At 37.2% G+C, this 12,846-nt stretch overlaps 1 protein-coding gene across 2 annotated transcripts in view; it reads left to right on the top strand.

Annotated features, from left to right (window-relative positions):
* FANCC (FA complementation group C) overlaps window positions 1-12,846 on the top strand; it is a 90,546-nt gene that overhangs the window by 69,933 nt on the left and 7,767 nt on the right. For both annotated transcript variants that reach the window (XM_067316224.1, XM_067316225.1), the window contains 3 exons: window positions 2,183-2,282; window positions 5,892-5,967; window positions 9,137-9,209. In XM_067316224.1, the coding sequence (XP_067172325.1) occupies window positions 2,183-2,282; window positions 5,892-5,967; window positions 9,137-9,209 (249 nt within the window). The remainder of the gene's footprint in view (window positions 1-2,182; window positions 2,283-5,891; window positions 5,968-9,136; window positions 9,210-12,846) is intronic.

Genomic DNA, 12,846 nt, shown 5'->3' with positions numbered 1-12,846 from the left:
ATAATATACTCAGTGCTAACAAGAAACTGACAGTCCTCATTCATCAAAGCTCCTGCTTTATAAGGAAAAACAGCTTCTGGGTGCATGTGTTTGGGGGCGTTCATGTATCTGTGTGTGTTTATGTGTCTGTGTGTGCATGTTTAGGTTTGTGCAGGTACTGACAGAAGAATCTCTGCTGCAGAAATTGTAGACTGCTGTATTGTGAGAGGGAACCATTTTGCAGCTTTTGCTGTAGCAGCCCTTTCTGTTACTGTGGCCCATTTCCTGAGCAGGGTTAGCATATTTTGAACGGTTGAAGTCGACACCAGTCACTCTCCCAAGGAAAAATGCACTTGAGGGTTGATACGACTTCTGAACAGACCTGTACCAATGTTTTAAGCTGGAGGCTGTCCATAATGATGGTGTAATGAGACAAAATTGGCTTATTAGTGTTTCCAAATAATACTTTGCACTGTCTTTTTTTAATGTTCCAAATGATTTTAGAAATTCAGCATGTTTTCCTGTTGTTCAGCTGAAGAGTCTAAGTCTGCTCTCTTGCTTGCTTTCCATTGTGTCTATTTAGTATGCTCATGTGTTGCATCAAGTAATTCCTTTACTTTCTTGGCATTAAACCCTTAATTTGTTTAAAAAATACTGTGTTTCTGTTCCTCTTAGTATTAAATGAAGCTGTACGTATTCGCCTGCTTTTGGAGATCAATTGTTTCTGCAGCTTTGTGTTCATTTTTGTTGTACTTCTCTGACATACTTCTAGCTTTTTTCAAGTGCTGCCCAGAAATTAGCACACTACTCTGTATTTGGTCCCATGGGAGGCTTTAGAGAGCTGCTGCAGAAATAGAACTTCTACTTTATTGCTTTCTACACCTGGCGCAAAACTTCAGTTATGTTTTTGGGGGCAATACTTTGTTAGAAGCCTACATCTCAACTTTATGTCTCTTTCAGGAATAATTTTTCTTGCTCTTTGTATTCTTCTTGTTGAGCTTGATTGTGTTAGACTGTTTTATCTCAGACATAAACTTTTTTCTTTTTTTCAAGTAGAGGCTTATTTTATTATTGTGTGTGGATATGCACAGAATTCTAGAGTCTGAATTTCTACGTAATATTTCTGTGTTTATATTAGGGATTATATTTTCCTCCGGTTTTGTGAAACTTCTGAATTACAGAAGTGTGTTATTTGTTCCCATCTTGCAGTTCATTATGGAAAGAGATGAGTCCCTAATAACAAACACTGTGATATCTCAGTGGCAGCTTACTCTGAACTCTTTTTTCCTTAACATTACGTGTCTTTCAAAGATGATAAGGAAAATTGCTCTCTGCTGCCCATATTTTTTCCTGCTGCATTTGCTCAGGGAATCATTGTGCCCTATGGAAGGCCAATTAAGGCTTTCACCTTCCTGACATATAAAATCTCCAGAATGGATTTTTATGATTTCACCAGTGAAAGCACTTGGAAATTCGTGTGTCCCTAATTACATCTGCAGCAATTACTGATTTAGAGTACACCTTTGGTATATATTCGTTTCTGTTTGTGTTTCTGACTCATTGCTTAACAATCACTAACGAGTCACAGAGACTGAATGCCAACTGTATTATTTAAGTTCAGTCTTCCTGTTTAGTATTTTAAATGTGTAACTTTTTTTTTCTTTTGCTTGTTTCCCTTGCTTCAGTAGAAGTGCAATACTTAACAGTCATAGTCAAACTATGTTTCTTTTGCTCCATGTACCATATCCCAGGAGATTACTCTTTTTCTCTAATTTGAGATGGCCTGTGGGATGCAGGCCAGCAAAGCACTAAAGCACACCTAACTGTAAGCTTGTGAATAGTTGCGTTGAACCCAGTAAGACTATTCAGATGCTGAAAATTAAGGTTGTGGTAGTCTGTTTTTTAAATTTTATTCTCTTTTTTCCCCTACGGCTAGGGGAAATTCTTTATGTCTGTGTGTATATTGTATATACATAATACATATAGTTTATTTGTATAGTTAACATATGTTTTCTTTAAAAAATGCCTGCAAAGTTAGTAGTTCTGTCAGTTTTCATGCTGGCATAATAGCCTGATGAGTTCAGACACAGCTTGAGGCTACAGCATAGAAAAAATGTACTTTTTCCCCCTTCTTTCAATTAACAGTGATGTGATTGGCACACTAATAATCTGATCTGTCATACTCTAACTTTTCAATGCTTAGGAATGCACTACTGGAAACTGATGGAGCTCCAGAAGTTATGACCATAATACAGGTGTTTACACAGCTCTTTGTTCAGGCTCACCAGAACGATAACAAGCAGGTTAGTCGAGATCTATTTTAGTGGCTTTTTTTCTTTTTCAATGAAAAGATGAAATTTTTAAGAAAAAAAACTTTTTTACTGTTAAGAATGGTGATTGAATATAATGAGCTAAACAATAGCTCAGTTCAGACATTTTCACCTGAGAAGAAAAATGAAGTGCAAAACCAATATGTAAGAGCAATTTACCTGACATTATTCTGGAGTAATCCCCCAGTCTAAACTGTGATTTACACAGGAGCAGTTAATTTGTTGAATTAGTTTTTCTTCTGCAGTAGCAAGGATTTTGTTAATTAATGAAATGGAGGGGATAACCCCTTCCCTTCTCTTCCAGAGAATCATAAGTAGAATACAAAATAGTCAGTTTTTTAGTCAATCTGTCCAAAAGGTCAAAGACCCAGAATACATACTGCTTTCAGTTTGTAACCTTCAACAGTGGCCTTTTGGAGATCTTTCCTCAGTCTAAAGTTTCAAATTTTCCAGCTCAGGAACTCTTCTCCTGCACAAGTTTTTACACTGCTCTTACTCAATTAAGTAGAATTACTTTTGTTGTGTATTACTTTAACCAAAAGGAGGATCGGTTTCTTGTTTTTAAATTTCAAAATGGGAATTTGGAGAAGTCTTGTTCTTTTTTATAGGCTGCATACTTCTTTTAGGCAACCAAAACACACTGTCATTTGACATTCTTACCATTTTGTTTGTTTTTTTGTTTGTTTGTTTTAACTGCATGACAAAAATTTGGGAAAGCATCCTACTGTTTAATAGTTTTCCCTTTTAGACTTGAAAAAGTTTCCAGTTCCTTTGATTTCTGCATCTTTTTGGAAGATGAGAGTTAAGAAAGGTTTCGGTCTTCAGCTTGGAACTTGTGATGTACTTGTGTCTAATTAGCATTGTGACTGAATCTGTCTTCTGGCTTTAGGCAATATGAATTAAGGATGAAACTGCAGCTTTGTGTAATATATAGGTGCTGCACATGCAGATTTTATGCCACCCTGGTTGCATGGCAGCAGCACATTGTGTAGCCCTAGGGAGGTGGGGGTGACTGGGTGGAGAATACAAGTAAAGATCCCACACCCTTCAGGCATCTTAGGGCTAAACCTGTTGCGCAGGCAATGGATTTGCTTTAGGGTGCAAGTCCTTCATCTGCTAACATTGTGACATGGACTACAGCCCACTTTTTTTTGAAGCTGATTTTAAATGTTAAGTAGGTTTCCTGCATTCAGTTTATATACAGTTTGATTCATGGGTCTCTAATTAAGGTAGTATCTTTAATATTAGAATTTAAAATCCCTTCCTTCGGTGTTTATGAATCAATCATAATGTTAACTAAGACCTGGCATATAAGAATGCAGGCATGGATTGCTTTGTAAACTTTGTTTAAATCAGTCTGATCATATTTGTTTTGTCATACCAATATTATATGTATTCATAAGGCACCCATCTTTGTGGTATCTGGATACACTGAACAAGACATAATTTGCTCCATTAACGTTTCACATAAGAAGGGTGAAACCACTTAATGACAGAGGATGAAGAGGGATCTGGCTGGGTCATCTGAGACTTTAGGAATTTATAATACAGTTAATTGAAAAAAGGTGAGGCAAACTTATGTATCCGAAAATCCATTCAGAGAGCCAGGTCATGTCTGGCAGCTGCACAGGTTTGCAAGGTAGGAGGAAAATGATTCTCTATGCCACTGTGGCAGCTGTCAAAAATAATAGTCTCTTCTAATAACTTTGCAGACTATTTAGAGAGAACAAGGAAATGTAGAAAAAAACAGGACTGTTTGAAAAAATAGTGGTGTGGATTTTAGGAGCGGACTTTCTCTTCTGTGTTTTGGGAGACAGAAAAAGGTATAAAGGAAGCAAGGGGTTTAAACTTATTTAAGAAAAAAGGCCATTTGTGTAGTCACCAAAAAAGAAATTTAAGAATGGGTGTATAGGAACCACTCTTGGGATGATCCTCTGTGTTTTGTACAAGCAGGGTTTTTTCAAGTTTGTGATGATAGTGAGAGCTGACTTAAGGATATTTGGGTCCTGTTAGTTTTGAATTTATAAACTTAAAGCTTATGTACTTACTTGATAGAAATTATGATTTCCTCCAAAGGTATTTTTCCTTGATCATTTCATGATTGTCAGCTGTTTTCACCTGGAAATGAAATATTTGTTTTAAATAGCTGGATAAATATTTTAAATTGCTTTTTCACTTTTATTTCCTGTTTATTATTATGTGAGAAATGTTGCATTGTTATGTCAGTTATTATATCCAGCCAATCCAAACTTGTTTTATCTCTTAGTACCTTGTTTTGTAGTTTTTGATAGTTTATGTAAGGAATGAACTGCCTAAAATACTGCGCTTGTGTGGTAGGAAGCAAACATTTTTCCTGTGCTTAAACTGTATGCTGAAAATCGATTTTCACTTATCTTGCAATACTGTTTTCATATGTAATTTGTGCTGTGGGTTGTCTTGGCTACTGACTGTGTCAAAGGCTGCTTTTTCATGGGGATTTTTGGTGCAAGCTAATTGGCTATATACATACTTTAGTATAGGGATTATTAATTTTTAATTAAGCTAATTCCACTTGACAAATAGACTTTTAGAGTCTTATAATACCGGTGATACACTGAGTGTTTGAGGATACGGTATATATTAGTGTAGTGTAATTTCAATTAACTATTATTTACAGAAAAGAAAAATAATGTGTGTGTCATTCCATTTGTTTATAAGACATATATATTTCCCAAATCTGAATGAAATGAGTTTTCTTAAACCAAATGCAGTCTTCACTGGATTCAGAAATTTATCACATTCTATATAGTCTGTTTTCCAAGTCTGTCTTTTGAGAGATGGTCTGTTCATTGAATAGTCTCCTGTTGCAAAAGAAAGGAGCCAGACAAGTGTTAGGTCATTACTATGGTGACTTAAACAGAGTTCACATTGCAGTTATACGTGCATGCTACACGTTAGACATGCCTGTAGTAGATGATTGCAGAACAAAAAGATTAAAGGTGTGCTGCTGTTAGTCTCACAATTGCACAAGCAGCTATGTTCACAGTGTACAAATCACACACACCCAGCTAAACAGAGGGCGAATTTGTCATCGGTGGCTACCTACCTTGTGCTGAATCAGATCCTAAGAGTTTTGGTTTTCCATTTCTGAGCATAAGGCAATAATCTACATCGTACCCTCTGATTTTGTGGACCTTACTAGTTCTTAGCTGGATAGGTCCATGAACCCATGTACATAGTAAAATGAAAGTAAATAAATTAGTACCTCTTTTTACCTCTGTGTATTAGAATAAAGAAGAATAAAGATTTTTGTGGTTATAGTGAAAAAAACTAGGAATAGTAAGATTTAATTCTCATCATACTCTGAATCCTTTTTAATGCGTGTATTAAAAAATCCATAAATACTTACTTTTTCTAAGCAAGCTTTCTTACATTTCCTCTTTCTGTCTTTATGCAAAATGTTAAAATTAAGTCTAGAATCAATTTTGTGTCCTTTTGCTTCAGACTGTGTTGTTAGTTACTATGTTAGATAAGTTTGGTAGCTGTGGATTTGTTCTTGAAAACTGACTGGAAAGTTCTTAAAATAACAATTTTGTATTTTAGCATAAGTTTCCACTGAAAGCCTACTTCTCTCACCATCACCAGCCTCTTGTAAAAGCTTTACTCAGACAACCTTTCGGTAAGTTTCTTCATGAAATGTTTACAACATAAACCTGCATTGTCTGTATGTCTTAAAATAACTTTAAAAGGGCCTAAGACAAAATTTTGCCTGCTACTTAAATTTTGGCATTTCCTTAAATTGGGTGTTTTAACTTTGCAATTTTTATAACATTCTTTCAATGTATCTTTTGTAGGCACACCTAATTATTATGTAAGAATAATACAGATATAACTTTAAAGAAAACTAAAACCAAGCTGGATAACAAGAGAGGAATGCATTATTTTTAGTGTAAAAGCAGTGATGCTAGGAAATAAGACAAGTTACTGAGATTTGTAAAGATACTAAATATTCTTATCTTGCAATACCAGTAATTGTCATTATGAAAATTCTGATAGGTGTATTATAAGAATTAGTGTATTGCCTTGCTGTTTATCTCTGTAAGCTTGAATTCATCTGGGCTTTTGGATTGCAAAATTAATTTTTTTAGGTGAAGAAACCACTTCTTAAATAGTACAATTCTTCATGAGCAACAATTTCTGCTCGGTATAAGAACCTCTGAGAATGTTTTTCTACTGGTTATGTGCTAATACTGAGGTAGAACTCATACAAGGGTACATCAGCCTAATTTGAAGAATATACCTAGAAGTACCTCCCTTCTTGGCATTGTCACTGAATTGTTCTAAGAAAACACAGTAATACAGGCACACCTTGTTTTATTGTGCGTCACTTTATTGCGCTTTGCAGATATTGCGTTTTTTACAAATTGAAGGTTTGTGGCAATCCTGCATTGAGCAAGTCTATCGGCACCATTTTTCCAACAGCATGGGCTCAGTTCCTGTCTCTGTGTCACATTTTGGTAATTTTCACAATATTTCAAACTTTTTCATTATTATTATATCTGTTATGGTGATCTGTGATCAGTGATCTTTGATGTTACTATTGGAGTTGTTTTGGGGTGCCACAAACTGTGCCCATACAAGATGGTGAACTTAATCAATAAATGTGTGTGTGTTCTGACTGCTCCACCAACCGGCCATTCCCCCATCTCTCTCCCTCTCCTTGGGCCTCCCTGTTCCCTGAGACACAACAATATGGAAATTAGGGCAATTAATAACCCTACAATGGCCTCTAAGTGTTCCAGTGAAAGGAAGAGTCGCACATCTCTCACTTAAATCAAAAGCTAGAAATGATGAAGCGTAGTGAGGAAGGCGTGTCAAAAACCGAGACAGGCCGAAAGCTCGGGCTCTTGCGCCAAACAGCCAAGTTGTGAATGCAAAGGAGAAGTTCCTGAAGGAAATTCAAAGTGCTTCTCCAGTGAACACACAAATGGTAAGAAAGTGAAACAGCCTTACTGCTGATATGGAGAAAGTTGTAGTGGTCTGGAGAGAAGATCAAACCAGCCACAACATTCCCTTAAGCCAAAGCCTAATCCAGAGCAAGGCCCAAACCCTCTTCAGTTCTATGAAGGCTGAGAGAGGTGAGGAAGCTGCAGAAGAAAAGTTTGGAGCTGGCAGAGGTTGGTTCATGAGGTTTAAGGAAAGAAGCCATCTCCATAACATAAAAGTGCCAGGTGAAGCAGCAAGTGCTGATGCAGAAGCTGCAGCAAATTATCCAGAAGATCTAGCTAAAATAATGGATGAAGCTGGCTATGCCAAACAACAGATTTTCAATGTAGACAAAACAGCCTTCTGTTGGAAGAAGGTGCCATCTAGGACTTTCATAGCTGGAGGGGAAAAGTCAATGCCTGGCTTCAAAGGTCAGGCTGACCCTCTTGTTAGGGGCTAATGCAGCTGATGACTTTAAGTTGAAGCCAATGCTTATTTACCATCCGAAAATCCTAGGGACCCTAAGAATTATGCTAAATCTGCTCTGCCTGTGCTCTATAAATGGAACAACAAAGACTGGATGACAGCAAATCTGTTTACAGCATGGTTTACTGAATATTTTAAGTCCACTGTTGAGACCTGCTGCTCAGAAAAAAAAATTCCTTTCAAAATATTACTGCTCATTGACAATGCACCTGGTCACCCAAGAGCTTTGATGGAGATGTACAACGAGATTAATATTGTTTTTATGCCTGCTAACACAACATCCATTCTGCAGCCCATGGATCAAGGAGTAATTTTGACTTTCAAGTCTTATTATTTAAGAAATACATTTTGTAAGGCTATAGCTGCCATAGATAGTGATTCCTCTGATGGATCTGGGCAAAGGAAATTGAAAACCTTCTGGACAGGATTCACCATTCTAGAAGCCATTAAGAGCATTCGTGACTCAGGGGAGGAGGTCAAAATACCAACATTAACAGTAGTTTGGAAGAAGTTGATTCCAACCCTCATGGATGACTTGGAGGGGTTCAAGACTTCAGTGGAGGAAGTAACTGCAGATGTGGTGGAAATAGCAAGAGAACTAGAATTAGAAGTGGAGCCTGAAGATGTGACTTAATTGCTGCAATCTCATGCTAAGACTTGAATGGGTGAGGAGTCACTTCTTGTGCATGAGCAAAGAAAGTGTTTTCTTGAGATGGAAGCTACTCCTGGTGAAGATGCTGTGAACATTGTTGAAATGACAAGAAAAGATTTAGAATATTACATAAACTTAGTTGATGAAGCAGTGGCAGGGTTTGAGTGGATTGACTCCGCTTTGGAAAGAAGTTCTGTTGTGGGTAAAATGCTATCAAACAGCATCGCATGCTACAGAGAAATCCTTCATGAAAGGAAGAGTCAAGTGATGCGGCAAGCTTCATTGCTGTCTTATTTTAAGAACTTGCTGCAGCCAGCCCAGCCTTCAGCAACCACCACCCTGATCAGTCAGCAGCCATCAACATCAAGGCAAGACCCTCCATCAGCAAAAAGATTACAGCTCGCTGAAGGCTCAGATGATGGTTAGCATTTTTTAGCAATAAAGTATTATTTAATTAAGGTATGTACCTTGGTTTTTTTAGACATAATGCTATTGCACATTTAATAGACTACAGTATAGTGTAAACATAACTTTTATATGCACTGGGAAACCAAAAAATTCATGTGACTCGCTTTATTGCGATACTCGCTTTATTGCAGTAAATGCTAGTTTAATATGGTTAATTTTGTTGTTTTAGTTCTGTTCTAGCTGAACCTTTGCACTTGAAAAAATGAAAAATCACTTTTCTTGAGATTTTTATTCTCCCTTCCTCCCTAATTGCCAGCTACACATTGCTCTCAACACCTGAAACACATTTCAGAAATGCTCAAAACATTAGTAGAAGATGAAAGCATTAGGTAAGCAATATTATATTCTCTCATTTTTTTGTGCTTTGCATCTGTTACTTTGTGGAAAATCACATACTTTGCAGTCTTTACTGGACACATTTCTTCAAGTGTAATTTTCTTATTATTGTCTAAATTCAGCCTTCTTTTAAAGATTAGGACTTAGATTACCTATAAAACTGAACTTCGTAGCACATGTAGACCTGATGAATAAGCCTCTCAGAGAACACAGTTTTGTAGTTCCTTTGACTTCAGCAAACAGCTGAATTGTATCAAAGAAATGCTTACTTGCCTGCTTTCTCATTTTTCTTCTGAAAATTTTCTGGATTCAATTTCTAATCCTGTTTAGCCTGAATATTTCAAAATCATTGCCATGTCCAGAGAGGGTCCAATGTGAACAAGACAGCGGGAACTTGTCCTGGGCGTTGCCCTTGCTCATTCCTTGTCTTCAGGACACAGAGCTACTGTGTAAACTTATGAAGAGTCCTCTTCCTCCTCACTAAAGCAGCAGAAGCAGAGTCCTGAAGAAGCACTGTGAGAGGACATACAGGGAGGTTTATCATGTGGGAAAAACTGAGCCCAAACTGTGAGCTGGAGAAAGACAAGTTACCTTTGAGGATGCTGGTGGGGAACTTGATCTGGCATTTCTCCATTTCTTTGGCGTAACAAGAGAACTCTCCCCACCAGAAAAGCAGCTAGTATTGGAAAAAGCCTGTGGGGAGCAGGACTGTTTATAAAGGAGATGGGTTTGGCTTTCTGCAGGTTTGTGAAAACATCCAAATGTCAAATCTCTTGATTTTTCATCGAGATACAATTGTTTGGCTATTTCATAGTTTGTTATATTGCACTTTGAGGCGACACCCCATGTTTCTGACCTTTTTGTCCTTAGCTTTTTTTGTCTAAATCATTGCTATAATGAATGATAGTGTCTGTCTGCATGAATTCTGCTGCGGTGACAGATGTTGTAGGAGTATATGAAAAGAATGAAAAAAGATCCATCTCTGTCTCTTGCTGTCCTGTAATTCTTTCTTACCAGGTGTATGATGAGACCCTAAGTTGACTAGAGCTTTGATAGGAATCTGCTTAGATGTGCTCCAGGAATGAGCTCTCCAAAGAATATTGAACAGCCTTTAGACTCAAAAAAAGGAAAGAAAAAAAAAAAGTCAATTTCATTTTGAATTAAAAACTGAAACAGTTTAAATAGAAACATAGAGTGGCCAGGTCAGATGGATTTATGAAACAAGACTCCCAACTGTCATCTTTTTCATGACATCCTGGAAGGAGAGTCCTTGTGTCCACACTTGGTTTCAGTTAACTCACGGAGGGGTTTTCTTGAGTGATTAAAAAAAAGTTTTTGCAGTTCCCTCTGAGGCCTGACTGTCTGCTACTTGCTTCTCACTGTTTGAGCTGCAGTTCGGTGCTGTGTCTCACTTGTTCTGTTCTGAAGTCTGTCAAATGCTTTCTCCCTTGAAGCATGACCAGTAGCCGACCCTGGCTTCTTAAAGAACCATAACTCAAACATGGAACAAACAAATAAAACAAATATCATCCATCATAATGTGTTACAATAATACAAGCATGTCTGTTCTCCTTTTGTTGCTTAGCCCTTTCTTGGCTTATATTGCCTTTTTCCCTCTTTGGCCTTGACAGTACACCAGTTTAAATAGTACTCTACTTGTCAGAATATCCTCTTATTTCCTTTACAATTCATGAAGCAATTATGTTTCCTCTCAAATCCCTCTCTGTTACAAAGAAAATGGATCTGGCTTAAGTTTTTAAAAAACTAATATCCATGAGGAGCTGTATTTCATTTGTCTTCTATTGATTTATTCCTGATTCTGTATCCTTTCTACTTAATAAGATTAACAGAGGAGCAAAAAATTACTCCAGTACAACATATCCTCTTGTCTCTTATAATGAGTGCTTTTTGTTTATACAGCTTTTTTTTTGGTGCTCTTATTTTATACTAAATATTAAGTCTTACAGCAGGGTGCTCTCTGTGCATTGCTAATACATGCATTGCCTCTCTACCATTTTTTATTATTATGTGTAGTCATGTCAATAAACAGTAAATGTTACATGGCATTATAAAATAGAAATCAACTGAGGTAAGTTTACAAAGGAAAAAAAAATCCCAGAAAAACTGAAGGACCACTTCTGGTAATAGTGGCAGAGTAGCTGACATAGTTGCCACTACAGAGTGAGCAGAGACTGTGATGGGGACAGTGGTGGACAGGATGTGACTCCAAACCAGGCACTGGTTCAGGATGGTACGGCAGTTACAGTGAGTTGTAAGTGCAGTGGTGCCTTGACTCTCCAGGCAAGAATAAGATTCTATTCTGCTGAGTACATGTTAAAGTCATTTTAATGCTTCAAGTTTAAGGATATGTATTTACCCTTATATTATGTATTTACTACAAATTTAAGGATATGTTGAGCTATCAACACTTCCAGTTGTAAATACTGTCTATCTTACCCTTAGTAAAGCTATCAATTCTTAGTAATTAGCTTTTAATTAAATTTCTTGTGTGATTGTAAATCTCTGGTTTTCAGACCTTGCCTGTCCGCTTAAGTTGTCATGACATTGAATTATGGTCAAATAAGTAAGTAGATTATTTTGCTGAGGGGAAGGCTATTGTCCTAGATTACTATCACATTTGTATGGTTTTCAAAGGTTTTTTAATGTTGCTTTTCCAGATTCTAGTGTCTTCAAAGACTCTGTCAGTGTTGAACCTGTTCCTTTATCTAAGCAGTTTTAGTTTCGCATTTCGCCACACATCTCCTGTTGTTCCCTGGAATCAGAAATATGCTGCTACCCATGCTAAAGCTGTGATGTCAATAACAGTGACTTCTATAGCAGTCACATCAGTACTGTATTTTCCAGCCCATCCTATGCCAAACTCTTATGTCTGATGTCGGTGACCACACTGTTAGTGACCACACTTATCCAGAAATATTAATGTGGTGGACTTGTGTCCTAGGAATAAGATTTTGAGACCTCAGGATAGTTTGGCATATAGACATTATGATTTATAATATCAGTAATTTTGGGGCACCTGTAGAAGACATGTCTGAACAGTATACTCCTAGGCATAGAATACTATCTGCACTCATCATACCTTCAGCTGTAAAAGCAGGCCCTCCCCCGTCTTCAGAAAGTCTAAAAGATAAAGCAGTTTATTCCAACTGTCAAATTGTCACATTGTCCAGATGAGGTGCTGGTGTGAGGCAACTTTATCAACTCCTGAAATTTCCAAAATCTCTGAGTTCCCTGGGCAGGGTGGCACAGCAGCTCTTAGAATCCCCAGGAACAGCACAGAAGAAAAATCTCCAGTTCTTCAACCTAACAACTTATTAGGACTAGTCATTCTTGGTTCTTAGTCTCCTTGCTTCCTTCCTTCCTTCCAGAAGCAATATGTTTCACTTTTTGCTCCTGGAAGGCCTATCATTACTTTGGATCTCCTCATTATTTCTCTTAAGTCTTTAGTGGAATCAGCTATGGTGAAGATGATCTATCTTAATTTCAGATGAGTACATACAAGGGATTATAGAGATGAGCTGTGGTCCTTCCTGACCTTTCTTTTCCCTCCTGCAATAACTGACGCTGTAAATATCTTCCAAATTTTCATTAAAGAGGATGAGAATTTTA

Source organism: Apteryx mantelli, chromosome Z, assembly GCF_036417845.1.
Source record: "Apteryx mantelli isolate bAptMan1 chromosome Z, bAptMan1.hap1, whole genome shotgun sequence".
Lineage (NCBI taxonomy): Eukaryota > Metazoa > Chordata > Aves > Apterygiformes > Apterygidae > Apteryx > Apteryx mantelli.
Note: the sequence above shows the minus strand (reverse complement) of the source record. Positions and strands in the feature narration are given on the sequence as shown.